Source organism: Hypomesus transpacificus, unplaced genomic scaffold (genome assembly GCF_021917145.1).
Source record: "Hypomesus transpacificus isolate Combined female unplaced genomic scaffold, fHypTra1 scaffold_352, whole genome shotgun sequence".
In the NCBI taxonomy this organism is placed as follows: domain Eukaryota; kingdom Metazoa; phylum Chordata; class Actinopteri; order Osmeriformes; family Osmeridae; genus Hypomesus; species Hypomesus transpacificus.
Genome location: NW_025813876.1, coordinates 52,936 through 76,121, shown reverse-complemented (window position 1 = coordinate 76,121; position 23,186 = coordinate 52,936). Strand labels below are relative to the sequence as shown.

Here is a 23,186-nt window from a genome sequence, read left to right as displayed (position 1 = left end):
TGTTTAGCAGGCTGTTGAGCTAACAGAACTGCCGAAGGCTACCATAGCATGTAGCTAGCTACATTAACTTTGGATGACTCAATCTTTTGTCAAGTTAATTTGTATGAATTGCATGTTAGTGCAATATTTACGCCTTTATTCTGTTTTTTTTACATAATCAGCAGTATGATCTCATGACAATATAGACTTGAAAAACAATATGTTATGGTTTGGGTTTGCCTATAGGCTACATTTATTTTAATTATTTCGAGAATTGTTAATAAAGACTCATTTAAAATGTTAACATTGTGTTATGACCCTATGAAATACATTGCCATTTAGGTCTTTTAAACCGTCAGTTTAAAGTGTTTTATGGGTGGATTTGAAGCCACCAGTCAGTAGCTCCAATCTTGCGCACGAACTTTGCGCACGGAGACAAACGCAAAACAACAAACACTCGCTTGGAGCGGAGACCAATGCAAAACACAATACGATGTGTTGAGCCAAACCAAAGCCGTCAAAGGCTACCATGAATGTAGCTACAGCAACCGTGGATGACTCAATAAGTTTTGTCACGTTATTTTGTATTAATTGCATTTAAGTGAAGGCTATATATTTACGCCTTTATTTTATTTTTAACATACAAAAGTAGGCCAATCAACAATATAATCTCATGACAATACAGACTTGAAAAACAATATGTTATGGTTAGGGTTTGCCTAGATATAGGCTACATATATTTTAAATATTTCGAGAATTGTTAATAAAGACTCAATTAAGATTTTAACATTGTGTTATGACCCTATGAAATACATTGCCCTTTAGGTCTTTGAAGCCGTCAGTTTAAAGTGTTTTATGGGTGGATTTGGAGCCACCAGTCAGTAGCTCCAATGTTGCGCACGAACCACTTTGAGCGGAGACAAATGCAAAACGTAATAGCCTATGGGCCTAACACTCCAAATTTTAAAATTTTAAATGAGTCTTTATTAACAATTCTCGAAATAATTAAAATATATGTAGCCTATAGGCAAACCCAAACCATAACATATTGTTTTTCAAGTCTATATTGTCATGAGATCATACTGCTGATTATGTAAAAAAAAACAGAATAAAGGCGTAAATATTGCACTAACATGCAATTCATACAAATTAACTTGACAAAAGATTGAGTCATCCAAAGTTAATGTAGCTAGCTACATGCTATGGTAGCCTTCGGCAGTTCTGTTAGCTCAACAGCCTGCTAAACATTCAATCCATCGCCGTCCAAAATATATGCTCCCTCTATGGACGGCACTCTGAACAGCATCGCCGTCCATATGGACGGCTATGATGCCGTCCAAAATATCTGCTCCCTCTATGGACGGCACGAGGGACGTCCCTGCTAATCCATCGCCGTCCAAAATATCTGCTCCCTCTATGGACGGCACTCTGAACAGCATCGCCGTCCGTCCATCCATGCAAAGATCAGCAGCCATCGCCGTCAGTCTATGGACGTCCATATGGACGTCCAAAACGCAAAAAAAGATTTAGCTGCCTCTCGTTCTTTGGCACACACGCCAGATCAGATTCCCAGTCGTGACGTGAACTAGCTGTGCGCGTGGGTATAAAAGCAGCGAGAGCAGCCTCTGATTGTCAAACCACCAACAGCCTGAAGGCGCGCGACACAACCCAATCGGTGCATGTAGAGTGTCCGCTCCCCTGGGCAGCTCACTGGTCCACAGAGCAACGAGGTAGTCCGCTTGGATTTCACATGACCCTCACGTCCGACTCTCACCCCTACATGGAGGTTACCGGGAACCCCTCCGCCAATAAACACCCCAGCACCACACCTTCAGCCCACCAGGTCGGTTGCCCACTAGTCGGGTCTCCATTTCCTGGGACTAGACCGGCTGGCCCCTCCGGTAAGGTCCTGCTAGCCTATCAAAGCGCCACCCAGCATCTAAGCTCCTCTGGGTTGAAAGCCGGCATGGGGCTCCTCAAGATGGCAACTTCTCAGTGGAAGCACCAGGAGAAGAAAGCGAGGGTGACGTTGTCTTCAAGCTCAGGCTGCCGCCAACTGAACACCTCCGGCGGGCATCCGTGCAAGAAGTCCCCGCTGGACCAGCTGACCGCTCTGGTGCTTCAGGGCCAGACCAGGCTGCGTGAACTCGGACAAGGACAGCGCCGGGAGTTGCCTTGCTACACCAAGCCACAGAACTCTAAACGGATGGTGGTTCTTGGAGCGCCTCGGGTCGGTAAGACCTCTATTCTTCGCCGCTACCTCCGGGACGGCTTTGCCGAGGAGTACGAGCCCACTTCGGAAGACTTCCTCCGAAAACTCTTCCACATCCGCGGAGAGACTTACCAGATCGACGTCCTGGACGCGTCCGGGGAGAGGAGCTTCCCCGCCAAGCGGAGACTTTCCATCCTTACCGGTGCGTAACGGGGAGGGAAACTAAAAGGAATCGTGTTTTGTTGTATGTTGTAGGCTATCTTTTTTATTTATTGCCTAGTTTATTTGATTTTGCCGTGCAGCTCGTATATTATAATGATAGCTTATTAGTTTTATAGGAATGAGCAAATTCTTTATTTTAAAATGGGAACACGCGTAAAAGCAGCTGTCCAGATTGTGGAATTACTGAACGCTCACGTTTTCGTCTCTCCTCGCGCTCCACAGGTGACATATTTCTGCTTGTCTTCAGTCTGGACGACCGGAGCTCCTTCGAAGAGGTGTGCGCCCTACGCGAGGAGATCGTCGTGGCCAAAACCAAGCTCCTGAAGTCAGTTGTACCGGGTCAGACAGCGCGGGTGCCCATGGTGATCTGCGCTAACAAGGTGGACCTGCCCCCGGCAAAGAGGCTCATATCTCGGGCTGAGGTGCTAGAAGTTTTCGGTGAGACCTGCGCCTACTTCGAGACATCTGCTAAAGACAGCACTAATCTGGAGGATGTATTCGAGACCCTGGCTAAGAAAGGCGGGTTGCCTACAGAAACCGGACCATCGCAGCACCGTAAAGTCTCCATCCGGTCGTACCAGGCGATAAGGACTGGTGGGATGACCGACAGAGAGAGCCAGGCTCCCGGTTCTGAGATTCCGTGCGGGGCGCTGTATCCGCTGGCGCGGAGACCGAGTTTTAACACCGATCTACGTAAAGTCCTCGGCCCTGGCTTGGACAGGAAGACTAGCAGGCCGTTGGAAAAGTGTCAAATTCAATGAATCACTAAAACATTTTGATGGAAACTGTAGGCTAGACCAAAACGTGTGTTTGGGTGTGAAACAGTATAGGCAAATGATGGAAGCGCTGAAGGCTGTAGTGTTTTCGGAGAGATGGCTAATTTAGGCAAATTGTGAGTGATGTTGGTGCACTCGATTCTTAAGAAGCGTGTTTTGCATATAACCTATGTGGATTGAGTAATAATGTCTATCTTGTACAGATGTCCAATAAAAGTTTCGAAATAAAACACTTTTTAAATATTTAAACGATGTTGCTGTTAATCCTGAGACATTTATTATCATTTAATTCCAAGTGTGTGGGATTTTGTGAGTACATGCATGTATGTTCCCCATTCAGGTAAGTAGCAAAAGATACAGCGAGTGGGTGAGTATGTATGGTTGTGTGTGTGTGTGTGTGTGTTCGAGTGGAAGAGAGAGAGTGTGGGTGTTTAGTTATAGACTTTCACCTTTGTTACACAACACGCTTTACAATTCACAATGTCAAAGAATGTGTGTCTGTGTGCGATTCTGTGAATGAAAGTGTACGTGTGTTAGACTGTGTGTGTGTGCTTGTATGTGTGTGTGACTGTGTGTGTTGTGAGAGGAGAGACAGGAAGGCAGCATTGTCTGAAGTGAAGTCGTGATTGCCATCAGTGTCTGGCTGGCCCACACACAACATCCCTCTTTCTTCAGCTGCATCTGTTAATCTGTGTGTGTGTTTGTGCGTGTATGTAGGTGTGAATGTGTGTGTATGTTTGTGCATGTATGTAGGTGTGTGTGTATGTGTGTGTGTGTTTGTGCACGTCCATCCAGCCCACCAGCATCCCGCTGCATGTGTGTGTGTGTGAGTGTGTGTGAGTGTGTGTGTGTGTGTGTTTGTGTGTAAAAGGAAAAAAGGTTAACTAGAAGTGAGGAAGTCAACCATGACTCATGTGTCAACACATCAAGGCTGGACATGGCCTGCTTGTGTGTGCGTGCGTGTGTATGTGTGTCTGTGTGTGTGTGTGTTTATGTGTGTCTGTGTGTGTGTTACATCTGTAAGGAGCCCCAAGTGTGGTATTGTATGTTCTGCACTGGGGCCTAGGTGTGCATGTGCCTGTGCGAACACATGTCTGCTTTCAGAGAGAGAGAGAGAGTTTGTGTGTGTAAAGGCCTTGAGGTGTGTGTGTGTGTAAAGGTGTATGTGGGGGGTCCAGAGACACCATCTTGTGTGAATCCAGAGGTGTAGTCATGGATACGGGGATGTAGTCGTGGATACTACACAGTTGACGTCTGTCTTTCAGGGTCACAGAGAGATGGAGCACCCACTGAGGGGAGGAGGCGATGGAGGGGGAGAGAGAGAGAGAGGGGGGGGGGGGGGGGGGGGAGAGGGAGAGAGAGAAAGACAGAGAGAGAGAGAGAAAGGGAGAGGAAGGGAGAGAGAGAGAGGAAGGGAGAGAGAGGAAGAGAAAGAAGAGTGTTGTGATGAGGGAAGAATGGAGGTGATGGAGGAGGAGAGGGAGAGAGAAAGCAGGCTGCTGCTTGGCACGCAGGGCCAGGTGAGAAAGAGAGAGAGAGGATAAGAAAGAGAAAGATAGAAAGAGCGAGAGAGAGAGATGTCAGAATGTCACTCTTCACTCCAATCAGCCGGCCCTTCTCCTCACTCCAGGGCTAGATGGATCCCAGAGGAGAGATTAGAGAAAGGATCGAGCGGAAGAGAGGACTGGGAAGAGAAGGAGGGAGGGATGAAGAGAGAGAGTGAGGGAGGGATGAAGAGAGAGAGAGGGAGGGAGGGATGAAGAGAGAGAGTGAGAGGGTGAGAGGTAGCAGGTGGTGAGGGGAATGTTGTATCACAGGGTATCGTGGAAAAATAATATTATTCAAATGATGTTGTTGTTTTGTTGTACTGTCGTGTTGTGAGTCATCATGTTGTTGTTGGGCCGCTGTTGTTCTTGCAGAGTATTAACAATACAGAACGTTCCTAAATAATGTTATAAATGTGAATACAATTGTGTACATAATTTACATAAGGACACTTGTTTGGTCCTCGATTCTCTGTTATAATTCTACACTCCCACTTTGAGTCCCACGTCTTTACATAGTTGTACTACTGAACATTCTACTTCTAAATAAGCACGGAGACAGTTATCAAAGTCAACACAAGATGGCGCCATTTCATCAATCAACGCCGTTTGCTGGCGTTTCTGCATCTTTTGCACCAGAAATGAAACTTAATCCCAAATAAAGGGTGCAGCACCTTGTAGTGATGGGAAGTTCGGTTCTTTTTACTGATTCGGTTCTTTGAATCTCGTTCAGTAAAATGAACGAATCTTTTTTCGAGTCATTTGTTCATTTCAGGGGGGGGGGGGGGGGGGGGGGGGGTTGGGGGCTATACGTCCACTGCAAAGGACGTATAGCCCCTATACGTCCACTGTAGGTTAGTGCATGACATGTGCACCAGCAAATACTATTTCAAAATAAATTCCTGCATTAAAATAATGTATCATGAGTTTGTATGATTTGGTCATGTATTATCACACTAGCATTTAATTATCACGTCAAACAATTACACTGCACTAAACTGTAAGTGTAAATGTAAAGTGAAAATAACAAAACCAGTCAGTATGATGACTTGAGCGAATATCATTCATTCACGTCTTACTAAAACAGCGGCCACGCGAAAGGGAATAAGGAAACTGTTTCCTCTACTAAAAAATACAATGCGGGTCACGTGAAAAAAGGATCCAAAGACTCGTAGAAAGACCGAGTCGGGGAAGGAACTAATCATTCGTTTCCTCTAGCTACAGAGCCTATGCAGGTCACGTGAAAAATGATCCAAAGACTCGTAGAAAGACCGAGTCGGGAAAGGAACGAATCGTTCGTTTCCTCTTGCTACAGCCTATACAGGTCACGTGAAAAATGATCCAAAGACTCGTAGAAAGACCGAGTCGGGAAAGGAACGAATCGTTCGTTTCCTCTAGCTACAGAGCCTATGCAGGTCACGTGAAAAATGATCCAAAGACTCGTAGAAAGACCGAGTCGGGAAATGAACGAATCACTCGTTGAGAGGACTCGTTACTCCCGAGTCCTTATAAGGATTCGTTCAAAATGAACGAATCGTTCACGAACGACACATCACTAGCACCTTGTCTTATTCACTCACACAGCAGAGAACCTGATACACGACGGTCAGACACGGAACGTAAGTAACTTGTCTTTGTGTATATAAAGCCCTGTCCGGACACTGGAAGTGTCAACACGGACACTGTATAATCTAACCTGAAGTTAACCTTTGCAAATTAATTTAGCAGGTTTTACAGTCTAGTTTAAACATGATGTAAGACAGTGTTAAGTTATCAAGACAAACAAGTAAAAAAAGATGTCCACTCACTGAAGACTGTCTATACATTATATAATCTGTGCCAAAAATTATTTATTATCAAGGTTTTACGTATTAATTCAGAGAGCTAGTTTGTGGCTTCTCTGATCATGTGACCTCTCTAGACATTTGATTGGTGGCTGCAACCTGTTATGATGGCTGGAGGCGGGGCTTGCTGGATCCTGTTCCTATTCACCATGTGTGTCATATATCCTGCTGCTTTGAGCCACGGTAAGGAAAGCACACACACGCACACACACACACACACACACACACACACACACACACACAGACACACACACACACCCAAACAAACACACACACACAAACACACACACACACACACACACACAAACACACACACACAGACAAAAGATTTTGCATTTCACACCCACTCCCCACACCTGTACATAATAATACATGTAACAATACACAGACTACACATACAAACACACACAGACTCTCTCAAACACACACTCACACAGACATAATTTTGTTTATATATATTTGTGCATATGTATTATGTATTTTACAAACACACAAAACTATACACACAACAAACACCACACATACACACACACACACACCTCGAAAAACACATTCACACACAAACACTTTATGTAGTGTTTGTTTTCTTGAAAAGGCGACCATGTTAACTGTCCCTCTTGACTCCTTCCAGAGTCCTCTGATCTGAGGATCATTCTGGTGGGGAAGACAGGATCAGGGAAGAGTGCAACAGGAAACACCATCCTGGGGCAGGAAGTCTTTAAAGAGGACATATCAGCTGAATCAGTGACCAGTAGCTGTCAGAAATACCAGGCTGTGGTAGCAGGGAGAAAGATACAGGTCATTGACAGTCCAGGACTCTTTGACACCACCATGACCGAGGCAGAAGTGAAGAGCCACATCGAGGAGTGTGTCGACATGTCAGTCCCAGGACCCCACGCCTTCCTGCTGGTTATTAGAATCGGGAGGTTCACTGAGGAGGAAAAGAACACCGTCAAATGGATCCAGAAGAACTTTGGAGAGGATTCAAACATGTACACTGTGGTTCTGTTCACCCATGCAGACCTGCTGAAGGGTAAGACCATAGAAAAGTTTCTCCAGGAAGGTAAAGACGGGGCAGGTTTGCGTAAACTAGTGACGGACTGTGGAGGTCGCTACCACGTCTTCAACAACCAGAAGAAGGTGGACCGTACCCAGGTCACTGAGCTGCTGGAGAAGATTGAGAAGATGGTGGAGTTCAACGGGGGACAACACTACACCAATGAGATGTATGAGAAGGCTCAGAAAAGGATGAGGGAGGAGGAGGAGAGGAGGAAGAGAGAGGAGGAGCAAAGAAAAAAGGATGAGGAAGAGAGGATCAGAAGGGAGGAGAGGATTCGGAACTACTGTTACCTGGCTTCGCTTCTTGGTCTGGGGACCCTGGGGGTGGGGGGCTACCTGGGTGCTGGGGTTGTCATGGCGGCGGGCACAGCTCTGGGGCTGGGGGGAGCGTATAAATGTTCTGAAGAATACTATAACTAGTGACACCTCGGGGGTCAGATCAGGGGTCAGGGGTCAGTTTAGCAAGCCTCTGAACACCAAGTCGCTCCCGATGGGCAGAGCGGAGCCTTGCATGGCAGCTTGCTGCAGTAGGTATGTGTGACTTTGAGTATGAATGGGTGAATGAAAGGCAAACATTGTAAAGCGCTTAGAGTGCCGCTAAGGTAGAAAATGCACTATATAAATGCAGTCTATTTATCAGGGGTTAGATCAGGGGTCAGGTCAGGGGTCAGATCTCTGACTGTGATGTTGCTGATTTCAATTTGTTTTATTTACAAACGTTTGTGTCTGTGTGTGTGTGTTTATACATGATTTTACATGAATGGTACAGTTTACATACATATATATACTGTAAAGGCCACCTGATGTAATAGGAGATATGCATTCTGTATTGGACAGATTATATGTTTCTGCGTGTGGGTTGGGTCAATAAAGAGTTAAAAGACATTCTTGTTCTCTTGTGTATCTTTGAACTTTATTATAGTCAATTATCTGATACTTTATGAAAGTGATATTCTATAATGCTTTTTGTATTGATAAGATTGTGCTCTTGTACTTGTAAGTCGCTCTGGATAAGAGTGTCTGCTAAATGACTAAATGTAAGTGTATAGTATGGGAGTCAGATGGCTGAGCGGTGATGGAGTCGGGCTTGTAATCAGAAGGTTGCCGGATCGATTCCCCGTCGTGCAAAATGATGTTGTGTCCTCGGGCAAGGCACTTCACGCTACTTGCTTTGGGGGGAATGTCCCTGTACTTACTGTAAGTCGCTCTGGATAAGAGCGTCTGCTAAATGATTAAATGTAAATTGTGTCTCTTCTTGCTGGGTGACTGAATGTGCTGGATAAAAACAACATTAGTTAACAGATTCTAAATGAGCTTTGCTAGGACAGTAACTGGTTAGTGATCAGATCAAACAGCCCTGTATCAGCTCTGGATAAGAGTGTCTGCTAAATGTAATGTAATATGCATAGGACAGTAACTGGGCGATCATCAGAATGGACAACACAGCATCATGGTAGGGCAGTAGTGTGGAGGTTACTGGAGGTCAGATAGGACTCATCCGTGTTATCAAGATGGCTGTCACTTTAACAAGATGGCTTGTTTCCATAACTTTGGAGAAAAGGCTGGAGTTTGTATTATCCTGCTGTTTACTCATGGTGACGCTCTATAATTCTCTCTTATAGAGAATAAGGATTCTCATACATACATTCTAATATGAAGGAATTACTAATAAACTTGTTTGAATGTGATATCATGTACCTGAACTTAATATAAATATATAAAAGACACATTTGAAGAGAAATATGTTCAGTATGTGAACAGAAAAGGGGCGTGTCTTCCATGTTTCTCCAACAACCAGCTAGTCTGGTTGCCAGGACAACATAGTTTTGTTTCCTTGGAAAGGTGAGGTAGGCGTGGCACTGTCACATAATCAATAAGCTGGTATAACCGGTGTAGATCGGTTGTTAGCATAGCTGGTAGTGGCCGGGGGCGTGGCCACGCCTGTTACACCTGTAGAGACAGTGAAGAAACAGAGGAGAGAGAGGGAGGAGGAACAGAGAGAGAGAGAGAGGGAGAGAGGGAGGGATGGAGGAGGAACATAGAGAAAGAGAGAGGGAGGGGGGAGGAAGAACAGAGAAAGATAGAGGGAGGAGGAATAGAGAGAGAGAGAGAGAGAGACAGAGAGAGAGAGAGAGGAGCAGAGGAGGAGGAACAGAGAGAGAGTGAGAGAGACAGAGAGAGAGCGAGAGAGAGAGAGAGAGAGAGAGAGAGAGAGAGAGAGAGGGAGGGACGGAAGAGGAGGAACAGAGAGAGAGAGAGAGGGAGAGAGAGAGAGAGAGATAGAGAGAGAGAGAGAGAGAGAGAGAGAGGGAGGAACAGAGGAGGAGGAACGGAGAGAGAGAGAGAGATAGGATGGAGGGAGGAAACAGGAGGAACTATAAAAGAAGGACTAGCTTTACATACTAGAGGTACAGAGCGAGCGTTGTGGACTGGCTGGGTGACTGTAAAGGAGATCCTCTCTGGAAGAGTGTTCAGGTGGAGTCTGATTCAGTTACAACAAGCCTCTCCAGCAGGACCTGCAGTACCTGCTCCACCAGGGGAGGAGCTGCAGTCTGAGAGACAGGACATGGAACATAACACTGCTCTGAGATCAGATGAGCTCCCCAAACCACTACAATACATTTCCTGTTTCTCTACATCAGGAGGGGGGAACCTTTGTCCCATCAAGGATCATTTCAGTTTTTAATATATAAATATACTAACATCCTTCAAGGCCACTTAGTTATTGATTAAACATGAAGTATACAACCCTGTTGTTGTGGGCTGTTTCAGCAAGGTTGCTTTAAAGGAGGGACAAAAAGTATGTTTCTTTTAATTCAAATGAAAGTACTTTATTTAATCTCATCATAGATACAGACAGTGGGCTTTTCCATGGTGAAAAGCCTAGCATAGCGCGCATGGCAGAGAGTGCTTTAGGCAACCCGGCCTTGACTATAAACATTGGCATACGTGGCATATGTGAAACACATCCTGTTCCTGCCATCTCTTCCTGTTTCCTTGTGTCAGGGTTAATATAGGGTTTTCATCCTACACACTGCTCGTGGGGAATTTCCTGAAAATGTGACTTAATCTGTGATGGGGTTTTTTTTTCTTTTGAGGGAAAGATAAGAAGATAGGTGGAGAGACCCTCAGGATTGTTGGCACATAATTAATCAAATATGTTCCTCATTCCTCTGTCAGTGAGTTATGTGAGTGACACCCAAGTTAATAAAACTGAGAGTCATCTCTAACCTTTCTTAACTTGACCAACCCTAACCCATTTTAACAACCCTAAGCCACCTTAACAACCCTAACCCATCTTAACAACCCTAAACCATCTTAACAACCCTAACCCATCTTACCAACCCTAACCCATCTTACCAACCCTAACCCATCTTAACAACGCTGGCTTGATCAAACTGGATCCAGGATCACAAGACAGATATGCAAAACATCCAGAGAAACAGGAAGAACTGCATTCACCTGGAACCATGACAACTGTACATTCACCTGGAACCATGACAACTATACATTTACCTGGAATCATGACAACTGTACATTCAAGACAAACACACATACAACGGTGCACCAACACCCACACACACAACCCACACACTGTCCAACACACGCAAAACACAAACACTGTCAGACACAGGCAACACCCACTGTCTGATCTGGGTGTGATGTGTGTATGATGTGTGTGTGTCCCAGCAGTGATCAAAGCCCAGCCAGGAGGAGTAAGACGGGGGGTCTGGATGCTGCTACTGATGATGATGATGAAGATGATGGTTCTTCCTGTCTACTGTCTTGATCCTCCTCAGGGGCACAGTAACACAGGTGAGACCAAGCCCCTTTTGTTTTGCTCCCAGCTACCCTGGGAGGGACAGGTGAACCCAAATGCAACACTCAGATGCTGATGTGATATGAACCAGGTTTATTGCAGACAGAGGGTGAGGTTGCCAGACAGGAGGGAGTGAGGATGGAGCCGTAGATGATGGGATCAGGTAACTGATGATGTCTGTGATACACAGGGACACAGGCGGATTGGTAATCTTGACGTACCTTGGTCAGGTCTGGAAATGGCAGGGCAGGGGCAGGGAGTCTGTGGGAAGCCAGGGTAGATAAACTGTGCAGGTAATGATGGATAGGTAACAGGTGTGAAAAGCTTTTCTGAGTCAGTTCCTGTTGTGTTCTACAGAGGTCAAGGTCCCAGGCAGTCTGAGGATGGTTCTGCTGGGTATGACTGGAGCAGGGAAGAGCACCACAGGAAACATCATCCTGGGGAGAGAGGCCTTCAGAGCTGAGGCTTCTCCAAAGTCTGTGACTTTTACCTCAGAAAATGTTGAAGGGAACGTGTTTGGTATTGCCATAACATTGACTGACACCCCTGGACTGTTTGACACAAAACTACATAAAGATCAGATCAAGAAGGAAATAGAGAGGTGCATTGATCTGTCAGTGCCTGGTCCTCATGTGTTTCTGTTGGTTATTAAACTGGGCAGGTTCACTCAGCAGGAAAGAGACACAGTGCGTTGGATCAAAGAAAACTTTGGCTCCAGGTCTGCAGACTACACCATTGTTGTGTTCACTGGGTCTGCCCAGCTAGGGGGGAGGAGTGTAGAAGCCTTCCTGAGGGAGAGTGACGACCTCCAGCATTTGATTGGTCAGTGTGGGAACAGGTATCATGTCATTGACAACACTAGAGATAATAATGAGGATCAGGTCAGAGGACTGCTAGAGAAAGTTAATCAACTAGTCGAGGAAAATGAAGGAGAGTACTGTACCAGTGAGATATACCAGGAAGCTCAGAGAAAGATAGAGATGGAGGAGGAGAGGAAGAGAATGAAGGAGGAGATTAAAAGGATGGTGGAGGAGATGAGGAAGAAGAAGATGGAGGAGGAGAAGAAGAAGATGGAGGAGGAGAAGAAGAAGATGGAGGAGGAGAAGAAGAAGATGGAGGAGGAGAAGAAGAGAATGGAGGAGGAGAATGAGAGGCTGGCCCGTAAGGAAAAAAACATTTTGAAAAAAGTTTTCTCAGTGGTGGGTGCGGGTGTTGCCACTGTAGCAATAGTAGTAGCGGCCCCAGTAACAGCTGGTTTAGGAGTTGCAGTTACTCTGTTTGGATCGCTGTTTCAGCAATAAAGATTAATAGCTTATATTGGAATCTAAAGATTAAGTGCTTTGTACTAACATAGTTTATGTTGGCAATACTTTATACTTGTTGCCGTCTCATAACAGGTTACAGGTGCTCTTGTTTCTAACCTTTCTAGAGATGTTTGATGTATCCTCTCACAGATTAAATCTGTCCCCCCTGACATGCCCAGAGGCGGGTTTGAAAGCTCAGACCCCTCTTTCTCTACCAGTCATGACCATTTTTGCATTACCACACATATCAGTGTCTACCACAGTTCTATGTCATTATAAAGGTGGGCTACATATCCTATGATGATCTGTTCTCATGTAAGTTAAATAGGAGAGTGAAAGACATTTACTTACCTTCTAGTAGCTCTTGCTGCAATCAGAATCTAACCATCCTCCATACTCATATTGTTATATTTGCCGGAAATTACAATCCAAATTTTTACCTGAAATATTCGAAGCTTTTAAGGAAACATATTTTTCCCACCCTTGCAGGGACCTAGATTTATGAAGGGACCAGAGGTGGGTTTGGACTCTCTGCTCAATATACATCATTGCTAAACCATTCAGTCTTTCCTGGGACATGGTTGACCGCATACATGTGCTAGCGTGCTAACGGTGATGCTGCAGTAACACATTTGAGTGATTGTGAGAGACATCAAAAATAATCTCAGTAACACTCTTCCAATCAAACCAAAACGTTCTTTTGTATCAGAAACATTAATTTGTCAATGAGTTGTCTTTTGCCTAAATGAAATGGTTGTTTGCATACAAATAAAGCAACTTTCTGAGCAGTTCACTTGTTTGATTGATCTGTGAGTTAATACAGTAATAAGAATGTGTTGGTGCATGCTGGCACAGTGTACAAAACACTTTACAAACATGCTAGTTAGAGGCTTACTATGATACAAGTTTGAGCTTTCTGATCACTGATTTAATCATTCTAGAAAAAAGAGGGATGAGGAAAGAGAGAGAAGAAAACATAGTCTCCTGGAAGTTCTGGGGATTTTGTATTTAGAGCGAGCAAGAGACTGTCCAATGGTCATTTCTGGTCGAGACAGGTGTATATCGCCCATCCTGATTGACAAGTTTGATTGTGATCAATCTAACCAGGTTCACACCAGAGGAGAGAAATGCGGTGAAATGGATCGAGGACAACTTTGTCCAGAAAGCAGCACAGTATACTATTGTACTATTCACTGGTGAAGATGGACTAGGGGTCAAAAGTGTAGAAGACTTCGTCTGGTGGTACTTCGCACACTCAACTGAGAATGTTTTCATGTTTGTAGGAGGAAGTGGCTCCTACACCCCCCCCCCCCCCAGAGAGGAAGAGAACAAAGAGAGAGAGGGAGAGAGAGAGAGACAGGTACATGAGTGGAAAAACCATCCTCAGGAACGTTGGCAGAGAATTCATGAAATGTTTCCTCATTCACCTGTCAGATTGATGTAATGCCCTTTCATTAACCATCACCTTCCCCTCTCCAGGTAAATGTCCCAGGTGTAAGGCTCTCGTTCTCCTCTCCACGGTTACTATACATTCCGCTTCTAAATAAACACGGAGACGCAGTTATCTACGTCAACACAAGATGATGCCATTGTATTAATCAATGCCATTTGCTTGCGTAGCAACTGCTTCTTTTGCACCAGAAATGAAACTTAGTCCCAAATAAAAGGTGCAGCACTTCGTCTTATTCACTCACTCAGCAGAGAACAGGATACACGACGGTCATACACGGAACGTGAGTAACTTGTCTTTGTGTATATAAAGCGTACATTACTTCTGTGTGTCTAAAAGTACTGCTCCATGCCCTGTCCTAAAAACTGGAAGTGTCGTCAAGGATACTGTATAATCGAACCTAAATTTCACTGCAAATTAATTTAGCAGGTTTTACAGTCTAGTTTAAAAATAAGAGACAGTAAGACAGTTAAAGTTTTAAGTTATCGAGACAAATGTAAAATAAGATCTCCACTTACTGAAGACTATCTATACATTTTATAATCTGTGCCAACATTTAAACAACAGCATATTATTGAGATTGAGCATCCTCTTCTATTATCTTCAAATGAAACCTGCATTTATATTTATTAAATTAGTGTGTATTTATAGCTTAATTGTTTATGATCAAGGTTTTATTAATTCAGAGAGCTAGTCTGTGGCTTCTCTGATCATGTGACCTCTCTAGACATTTGATTGGTGGCTGCAACCTGTTATGATGGCTGGAGGCGGGGCTTGTTGGATCCTGTTCCTATTCACCATGTGTGTCATATTTCTTGCTGCTTTGTGCCACGGTAAGGAAAGCACACAAACACATGCACACAAACACACCTAGACAAACACATTCACACACAAACATGTTATGTAGTGTTTGTCTTCTTTAAAAGGCGACCATGTTAACTCCCCCTCTTGGCTCCTCCCAGAGTCTTCTGATCTGAGGATTGTTCTGGTAGGGAAGACAGGATCAGGGAAGAGTGCAACAGGAAACACCATCCTGGGGAAGGATGTCTTTAAAGAGGACATATCAGCTGAATCAGTGACCAGTAGCTGTCAGAAATACCAGGCTGTGGTAGCAGGGAGAAAGATACAGGTCATTGACAGTCCAGGACTCTTTGACACCACCATGACCGAGGCAGAAGTGAAGAGCCACATCGAGGAGTGTGTCGACATGTCAGTCCCAGGACCCCACGCCTTCCTGCTGGTTATTAGAATCGGGAGGTTCACTGAGGAGGAAAAGAACACCGTCAAATGGATCCAGAAGAACTTTGGAGAGGATTCAAACATGTACACCGTGATTCTGTTCACCCACACAGACCAGCTGGAGGGTAAGACCATAAAAAAGTTTTTCCAGGACAGTAAAGACGGGGCAGGTTTGCGTAGACTGGTGACGGATTGTGGAGGGCGCTACCACGTCTTCAACAACCAGGAGAAGGTGGACCGTACCCAGGTCAAAAAGCTGCTGGAGAAGATTGAGGAAATGGTGGAGTTCAACGGGGGACAACACTACACCAACGAAATGTATGAGAAGGCTCAGAAAAGGATGTGGGGGGGGGAGAATAGGAAGGGGAACTACTGTTACATAACACATAATAAAGTTCCCCCCCTCTCTCTTCCTCCCCTCTTTCCCTCTATTTTTCCCCTCTTTCTCCCTTCTTCTCTTACGGTTGGAGGGGTGACCATAGTTTGTGGCTATGTTTAAATATTAAATTACTAAATGTCGTCTCTGCAGAGTGAATCCATCTGATCAAACTTATTGGATGTGTTGGATAGAGGGGCAGATATCATGTCTTTGATAACAAAGCCAGAGGTAATGTTGGGGTCTCGAAAGTGGTTCTTAGTGAAGCAAGAATTAACAGGCTTGGAGTCAGGAGATTGATTGCAAAGGCTTCGTCTTTATTTGCCAGGTATTTTGGAATCACACGCAGAGCTTCTCTAGCCAGAGAAGTCTGACATGTATTCAATAGACAAGAACTTTTATACAGTCTTTCTACGTCACACAAATATGTTTGGCAACTATCAGACAACACACAGTTTGTTCAAGATAAACAGATGTCCTCCCTCACTTGGCTATTCTTACACAACCCGTGGTCATTCTTGCACAACCCGTGGTCCCAATCGAGCAACATTTCCCTATCAGGTCATCCTGACCTGACTTCCTCTCTGGAAAGAACATTCTAATGGGAGGGGGAGAGTGACTCTCCCAGCTCACTCTTCTCCCCATTGTTGAGCATGGGACCCAACCAGCCTCCTCTCTCACCTAATTCCTTACATGGGGATAAACAAGTCTTCTTCTCTAGCCTAATTCCCTATTTCCTCTCCTCATCTGACCCCTCGTCCTAGTTGACTCCTTTCTTGAGGTCACAAGGTCACAAAAACACCAAGTAACACCACTCAGGTCCCAGAGCTGCTGGAGAAGATAGAGAAGATGGTGGAGGAGAACAGAGGAGGGCGCAACACCAACGACGTGTACAAGAAGGCTCAGGAAGAGATTGAACGGCTGCAGAAACGAAGGATGTTGAAGAATGCAGGAATAGTGGCATGAGCAGCTGTAGCAGCAGCAGGAGGAGCTGTGGTAGTAGCAGGAGGAGCTGTGGCAGCAGCAGGAGGAGCTGTGGTAGTAGCAGGAGGAGCTGTGGTAGTAGCAGGAGGAGCTGTGGTAGTAGCAGGAGGAGCTGTGGTAGTAGCAGGAGGAGCTGTGGTAGTAGCAGGAGGAGCTGTGGTAGTAGCAGGAGGAGCTGTGGTAGTAGCAGGAGCAGGAGCAGCAGCAGCAGCAGGAGGTCATCTTTATGTAAATAGCCAACATGAGGGAACAACAAGCTCTGAAGAAGACTCTAAAACTAAAAAGGATTAAGAAATTAACCCGAACCATGTAAAGTGATGTAATGCGTACTGATTGTGAACATGTTTTAAAATTGTGTTCTATATGTTGTTTTGTTCTTACTTCAACCTGCATCTAGTTCAATAATCTCTCCAGCTATTCATATAGTTTGGGAGTTTTGAACTTCATTGAACATAACTTTTCTTTTTCTTTTTTTTTCTGTAATCCAAAGTCTCTGAATCATGGAGGACTCAATATCTGTCTATGATGCTACCATGTCTCTATTAAGGCAAAAACTAAGAAACTTCATGGGTTCAAGTGTCTATTAATTATTTTCTATGAATAGAAAATCCGGTATAGATCATCCATATGGGAGTTAAGGCCACGTGATGTAAAGGGAGCCATTCATTCTGTATTGGACAGATGATATATTTTTATGCGTGGGTTGGGTCAATAAAGGGTTAAAATACATTCTTGTTCTCTTGCATATTTACTTTCTGATACTCTATTATCCGATACTCTATGATACTCTGTGATACTGCACACTTTGGTACTGTAACCAATTGTGTCACTTGTTGCTGGGTAGACTGAATGTGTTGGGTCCATGTATCAGGGAGTAGAGCAGTCTGGAGGTTACTGGAGGTCAGATACAACTCATCAAGATGGCTGTCACTCACATGATGCTGTTGGTTACAGAATGAGGAACATATTTATCTCTGCCAACCATGAGACTGGTTCCTCCAGAACTCTACCCACCTGTCATTGTCTTCACATAACCTCCCTCCCCCTCTGTCTCTCTTCCTCCCTCTCGTTGTCTCTTTTTTCACTCTTTGTATCCCTCCCTCGCTCCCTCCCTCCCCCCGTGTCTCTCTCTCTCCCTCTCTCCCTCTCTGTATGATTGAGGGTTGGCAGAGATTATCTTCCTCATTCTTGATTAAGTGAGTTGTGTGAGTGAATAACTCTGATGAGAGAGAAGGAAGGGGAGAGGGAGAGAGAGGGAGAGTAGAAAGAGGGAGGGAGAGAGGTAGACAGGTACATGAGTGGAAGAACCAGCCTCAGGAACGTTGGCAGAAAATTCATGAAATGTTTCCTCATTCACCTGTCAGTGTGACGTGAGACAAACATTCTCTCCCTCCCTTAAGGACAGAGATAACTGAAGGGAGAGAGGGGATGGGAGGGAAGGAGTCACAGAAAGAAAGAGGGGGAGGCAGGGAGGGAACGGAGGAGGAGAGAAAGAGCGAGGGACTCTCTCACTTCCATCACACATCGAGGGTTGAGGAATGAGGAAAATATTGAAACCGTGACACTTCCTCCATCACTGGACCCACCTCCTCCTCTCAATCCCTCCTACTTTCACAACAGGTGACTTCAGGGAATCACAGAGGCCCTGTTGTGCAGAGAAGGAGAGAGGACAGGAGACTGAATAGATCTGCTGCTTGTCAGAGCTGGACAGGGGACCATCTACACTGGCTATAGGCCTCATTTGAATCTACTGAAAGTGCCAACAACCAACCGATCAGAGTTACTGTGCGTCCGACTGTAACCATGGCCACATCAGGCATCAAGGGTACGTTTGTTGTTCTTTTGTCCAGATAAAAGTAATCTTTTATGACAATTTTTGGAGGGACCGTTTCATTGCTGGTTCTTAGATTAAATGATAAATATACTTCTACTACTGCTATTACAGTTTTTTTTTTATCTTTGAAGGTATTGGCTGTTATTGCTAAACTTGACACACTAGCCACAAAACCTTACACCAAACCAGCCAAACGTAACACTAAACCAACAATTCTTGCAAAGCTCTTCAAACTCTTTGAAAACATGTTGTGTTTGCGTCAATACAGTGCACACAAACCATCATAACCCTAACCCTTTTCTGTGAGCAAACAGCAATTTGTCATAATGTTTAGGAAGGGACAGGGAGGGGGTGGAGGAGCAGAGGGTGGATGGAGGACACAAGGTGGAGGTGAGAGGAGGGGGGGAGACAGGATATGAGGTGGAGAAGCAGAAACAGAAGGTGGAGAAAATATTAAGAAATTTGAATGAATCATTACATGCAGAAGAACACATACTAATAGCTATAAAAAATTGCCTTTGTTTATAGGTTTGTTACATACAACATCCAAAGTATAAGCATATGAACAATATTTGTACAGTGTTGTAAACAAACCATTTTACTTCCAACAGTCTCAATTTTGAGGATTGTTCTTCTGGGACAGACAGGAGCAGGGAAGAGTTCAACAGGAAACACCATCCTTGGGATACCTGGGGCCTTCGAGAATAAGAACTCTGTGACTACGAAGTGTGAGAAGCAGAGTGTGGAGGTGGCTGGGAGAACCATTGATGTCATCGACACTCGAGGTATTGGGGATGAGTTATTGTCAGAATCAAAGGAAGTTAAATCTGAGTTAGCTAGGTGTGTAGAGTTGTCAGTCCCAGGACCTCATGCCTTCCTGCTGGTCATCAGTCTGAAGGCCAGAATCACTCAGGAGGAGAGAGACAGTGTGAGGTGGATCCAGGATAACTTTGGAGACGAGGCTGCAGGTTTCACTATCCTGCTGTTCACTCATGGGGACAAACTAGAGAAAGAAACAGGAGATAGTGTTATTCTAGAGAATGAGTATCTCAGAGACCTAGTTAACAGCTGTGGGGGCAGATATCATGTCTTTGATAACAAAGCCAGAGGTAACACCACTCAGGTCCTAGTGCTGCTGGAGAAGATAGAGAGGATGGTGGAGGAGAATGAGGGGCAGCACTACACCAATGACATGTACCAGAGGGCTCAGGAGAAGATCATAAGGGAGAGGAACAATATTTTGATTAATGCATCAATAGTGACAGGAGGAGCTGCTTTAGGGGCAGGTGTAGTAGCAGCAGCAAATGAGGGAGAGCACTACACCAACGACAAGGAGGCTCAGGAAGCAATCAATCGGAAGAGGACGTTGAGAATAGTAGCAGGATTAGCTGTAGCAGGAGTAACTGTAGCAGGATTGGCTGTTGTAGGAGCTGTTACAGGAGGAGCAAGTGGGTGTGTAGCAGACAGTGTAACAGCAGCAGTATTGGCTGAAATAGGAGCTATAGGAGGAGTAGCAGGGGTGGTGGTAGCAGGAGCAGTGGAACCAGGAGCTCATTTAAAACGAGCTGTAGCAGGAGTAGCAGGAGGAGTTGTAGCAGGAGCTGTAGCAGGGGGTGCTTTAGCAGGAGCTTTAAGACGGTCTGGAGGTTTAGTACCAGTAGCTGTAATAACTGCAACAGGGGTGGCTGTAGGAAGTGTGGCAGTAGCTGTAGCAGTCGCACCAAGACTGCAATTCAGAGAAGTAGCAGGAGGTGCTGTAGCAGGAGCTGTAGCAGGAGTTGTAGCAGGAGTTGTAGCAGGAGTATCAGTACTGGATTTAGCAGGAGGTGCAACAGGAGGAGCTGGAGGAGCTGTAGCAAAAGTAGCAGGAGTTGTAGGAGTAGTAGGAGTAGTATCAGAACTGCTTTTACCAAGAGCTGTAGCAGGAGCAGCTGTAGCAGGAGCTGTAGCAGGAGTAACAGGCGTGGCTGTAATATTAACACTATTTCAAGGATGGGGCTTGGGACTAGCAGGAGTAGCAGGACTGTCTGCACCAGCAGTGGGAGGAGCCATCGTAGGCTCAGGAGGAGCAGCTACAGCTGTTCTTTATGTGGAGAGGAAACGGGCTGAGAGATCAACAACCTCTATAGATGACTAATGTTAAACTAAAAGATGAATAACCAAACCCCCCCAACTTTGGTTTGTTCTTAATTGTAAACCTGTTTTAAGATAAATTATCTCTCCTGTTACTCTCATCGTTTTGGACTTTTAGACTTCATTTAACATCTGTTGTAATCGTGAATTCTAATGTCAGTCATGCATATAGGAATCTTTACCTGAAAGCTTCGGGGCTCAAGCTCATTATTTTCAGATATACTGTACACTTTTTATACTGGTGTACCGGTACCTTATTGTACATTTCCCCTTTTTATATTTCAGTTATTCTTCTTTCTTACTATGTTATTTTTTTGTTACGCACCAACCTACCAAAGCAAATGTATTATTTGTGGAAACTAACTTGGCAATAAACCAGACTCTCATTCTGATTAGTTTGTGTGTAGCTCTGTCATTCCCTGATAAGATACGCCACCTGCAGGCAACATGGTGAAACTGCACCCTCACAAGGCATAACTACATTTTATATTTTTACCCGAATTAAACATACAATTAAAATTCTACTCCACAACCATGAATCTTATATACTAATCCATTCAGGCTTTGGGCAATACATGCATAATAGCTCAGACGTTTGCAAAGCATTGACATTCCTGTAGAACAGAGGTGATGGACTGCAAACCACCCCTACCTACCTGCCGACTACAACATGAAATCATTTTTAAAAGCACTGTAAAGTACTTGCACTTAATACAATAAACAAACAAAAGACACAGAAGAGAAATATGTTCGGAATGTGAACAGAAAAGGGGCGTGTCTTTCATGTTTCTCCAACAACCAGTTAGTCTGATTGCCAGGACGACAGAAGGTTTCATTTCCTTGGAAAGGTGAGGTAGTCGTGGGACTGTCACATGAGGAAAGGGAGGAAGGGAGGGAGGGAGGGGAAAGGGAGGAGGGACTGAGAGAGAGAGGGAGGCAGAGAGAGATAGGAAGGAGAGAGCCAGAAAGAGAGGGACGAAAAAGGAGGGACCATAAAAGAGAGAGGGAGAGACTAAGAAAGGAGGGACAAATCCAAATAACTGAAGGAAGAAAGAGAGATATAGAGATCAAAGGCCAACAGTAGATATCAGAGACACAGAGCGAGCGTTGTGGACTGGCTGGGTGACTGTACAGGAGTTCCTCTCTGGAAGAGTGTTCAGGTGGAGTCTGATTCAGGTACAACAAGCCTCTCTAGCAGAATCTACAGTACCTGCTGCACCAGGACCTGCAGTACCTGCTCCACCAGGGGAGGAGCTGCAGTCTGAGAGACAGGACATGGAACATAACAACACTACTCTGAGATTAGGTGAGCTCAACAATGCATTTCCTGTCTCTCTACATTTACAGGGCATTCACCATTTCTGTAAAACACACACAGTCACCTCACCCGTCCATTCCGATCTAGGATAAGCTGTTTCTGCCTTCACCATCCTCTTCCTCTGTGTTTACACATCAAAAGTCTGAACCCAGATCAGTGATTCATAAGCCTACCCTCTCCCAGTCCCAAAGGCAAGAGATTCTGAGGAGCTGCAGCAAAGGGTCCTGGGAGATGCAGTCCAGAGACAGTTTCTCACCTCTTATGGTCTCAACACCGCCACCGTAGGTGAGTCTCTACTCGTGAGTCAAGAGAATCAAGTTCAAAGTCAAACACCTGGGACTGATTCTGTTACTGATTCATATACCTGTGTGTGATTCAGATAACTGAGCATTATTCAGACATCTGAGTTTGATTCAGATATCTGACTGATTCAAATACCTAAGTGTGACTCAGACATCTGAGTATGATTCAGATACCTGAGTATTTCAGCCACCTGAACGATTCAGTTACCTGAGTATGATTCAGACAGGCGACTGATTCAGATCCCAGAGTATGATGGGACACCAGGGGGTGTGAGAGGTGACGTGTGTCTGTCCTCTTGCAGTGAGCAAGAGCAGCGATGTGGAGGAGAGGGAGCGCTACAGACACCAGTGGAGGAAGGAGGACAGGGAGAGGGTGCTCAGCGACAGGCTGGAGCTGCTCGTTGCTGTGGCTACGGGCCTGGCAGTGGGACTGTGGCCGATGACGCTGGAGGGCGTGGTCAGAGGGGGGTTCACGGGTGCACTGATATGGTTTCTCACAGGCCTGGTCAGAAACCGCTGGAGCCCCTGACAGGCTGGTTAGTTGGTTGGCTGGCTTGATGCAACTTTTCTGTAACATAGTATGTAGAAACTGTCCCCAAAAGGGGTCCAAGGTTCAAATCCCCCCACTGTGTGACCCGTTGGAGGAAATCATCAACTGTTCTACCGTCAGCAAGGTGTCAAAGGCAGTTTCTTTGAATCTGTAGGTAAAAACTTGGTTCCCTCAATAAAAAAGTTACAACAAAGTTCACATCATTTACCGAATTTGTATTTTCTGCCATGTCTGTTAGCA

General features: G+C 45.0%; 3 protein-coding genes across 3 annotated transcripts; all 3 read left to right on the top strand.

Annotated features, from left to right (window-relative positions):
* Positions 1-1,631: 1,631 nt before the first annotated feature.
* si:dkey-27j5.5 (GTP-binding protein Rhes) lies at positions 1,632-3,364 on the top strand. Its single transcript, XM_047016360.1, has 2 exons — positions 1,632-2,393; positions 2,636-3,364. The coding sequence occupies exons 1-2, from the start codon at positions 1,730-1,732 to the stop codon at positions 3,172-3,174; spliced, it is 1,203 nt and encodes a 400-aa protein (XP_046872316.1). The 5' UTR covers positions 1,632-1,729; the 3' UTR covers positions 3,175-3,364.
* A 2,756-nt stretch (positions 3,365-6,120) lies between these two features.
* LOC124464491 (GTPase IMAP family member 8-like) lies at positions 6,121-17,538 on the top strand. The gene is made up of 9 exons (XM_047016370.1): positions 6,121-6,352; positions 6,655-6,760; positions 7,209-8,055; positions 11,327-11,403; positions 11,814-11,931; positions 12,118-12,337; positions 14,428-14,493; positions 14,938-15,043; positions 15,173-17,538. The coding sequence occupies exons 2-9, from the start codon at positions 6,682-6,684 to the stop codon at positions 15,946-15,948; spliced, it is 2,289 nt and encodes a 762-aa protein (XP_046872326.1). The 5' UTR covers positions 6,121-6,352; positions 6,655-6,681; the 3' UTR covers positions 15,949-17,538.
* A 722-nt stretch (positions 17,539-18,260) lies between these two features.
* LOC124464481 (mucin-19-like) lies at positions 18,261-21,161 on the top strand. Its single transcript, XM_047016358.1, has 2 exons — positions 18,261-18,634; positions 19,255-21,161. The coding sequence occupies exons 1-2, from the start codon at positions 18,613-18,615 to the stop codon at positions 20,778-20,780; spliced, it is 1,548 nt and encodes a 515-aa protein (XP_046872314.1). The 5' UTR covers positions 18,261-18,612; the 3' UTR covers positions 20,781-21,161.
* The last annotated feature ends 2,025 nt before the right edge of the window (positions 21,162-23,186 follow it).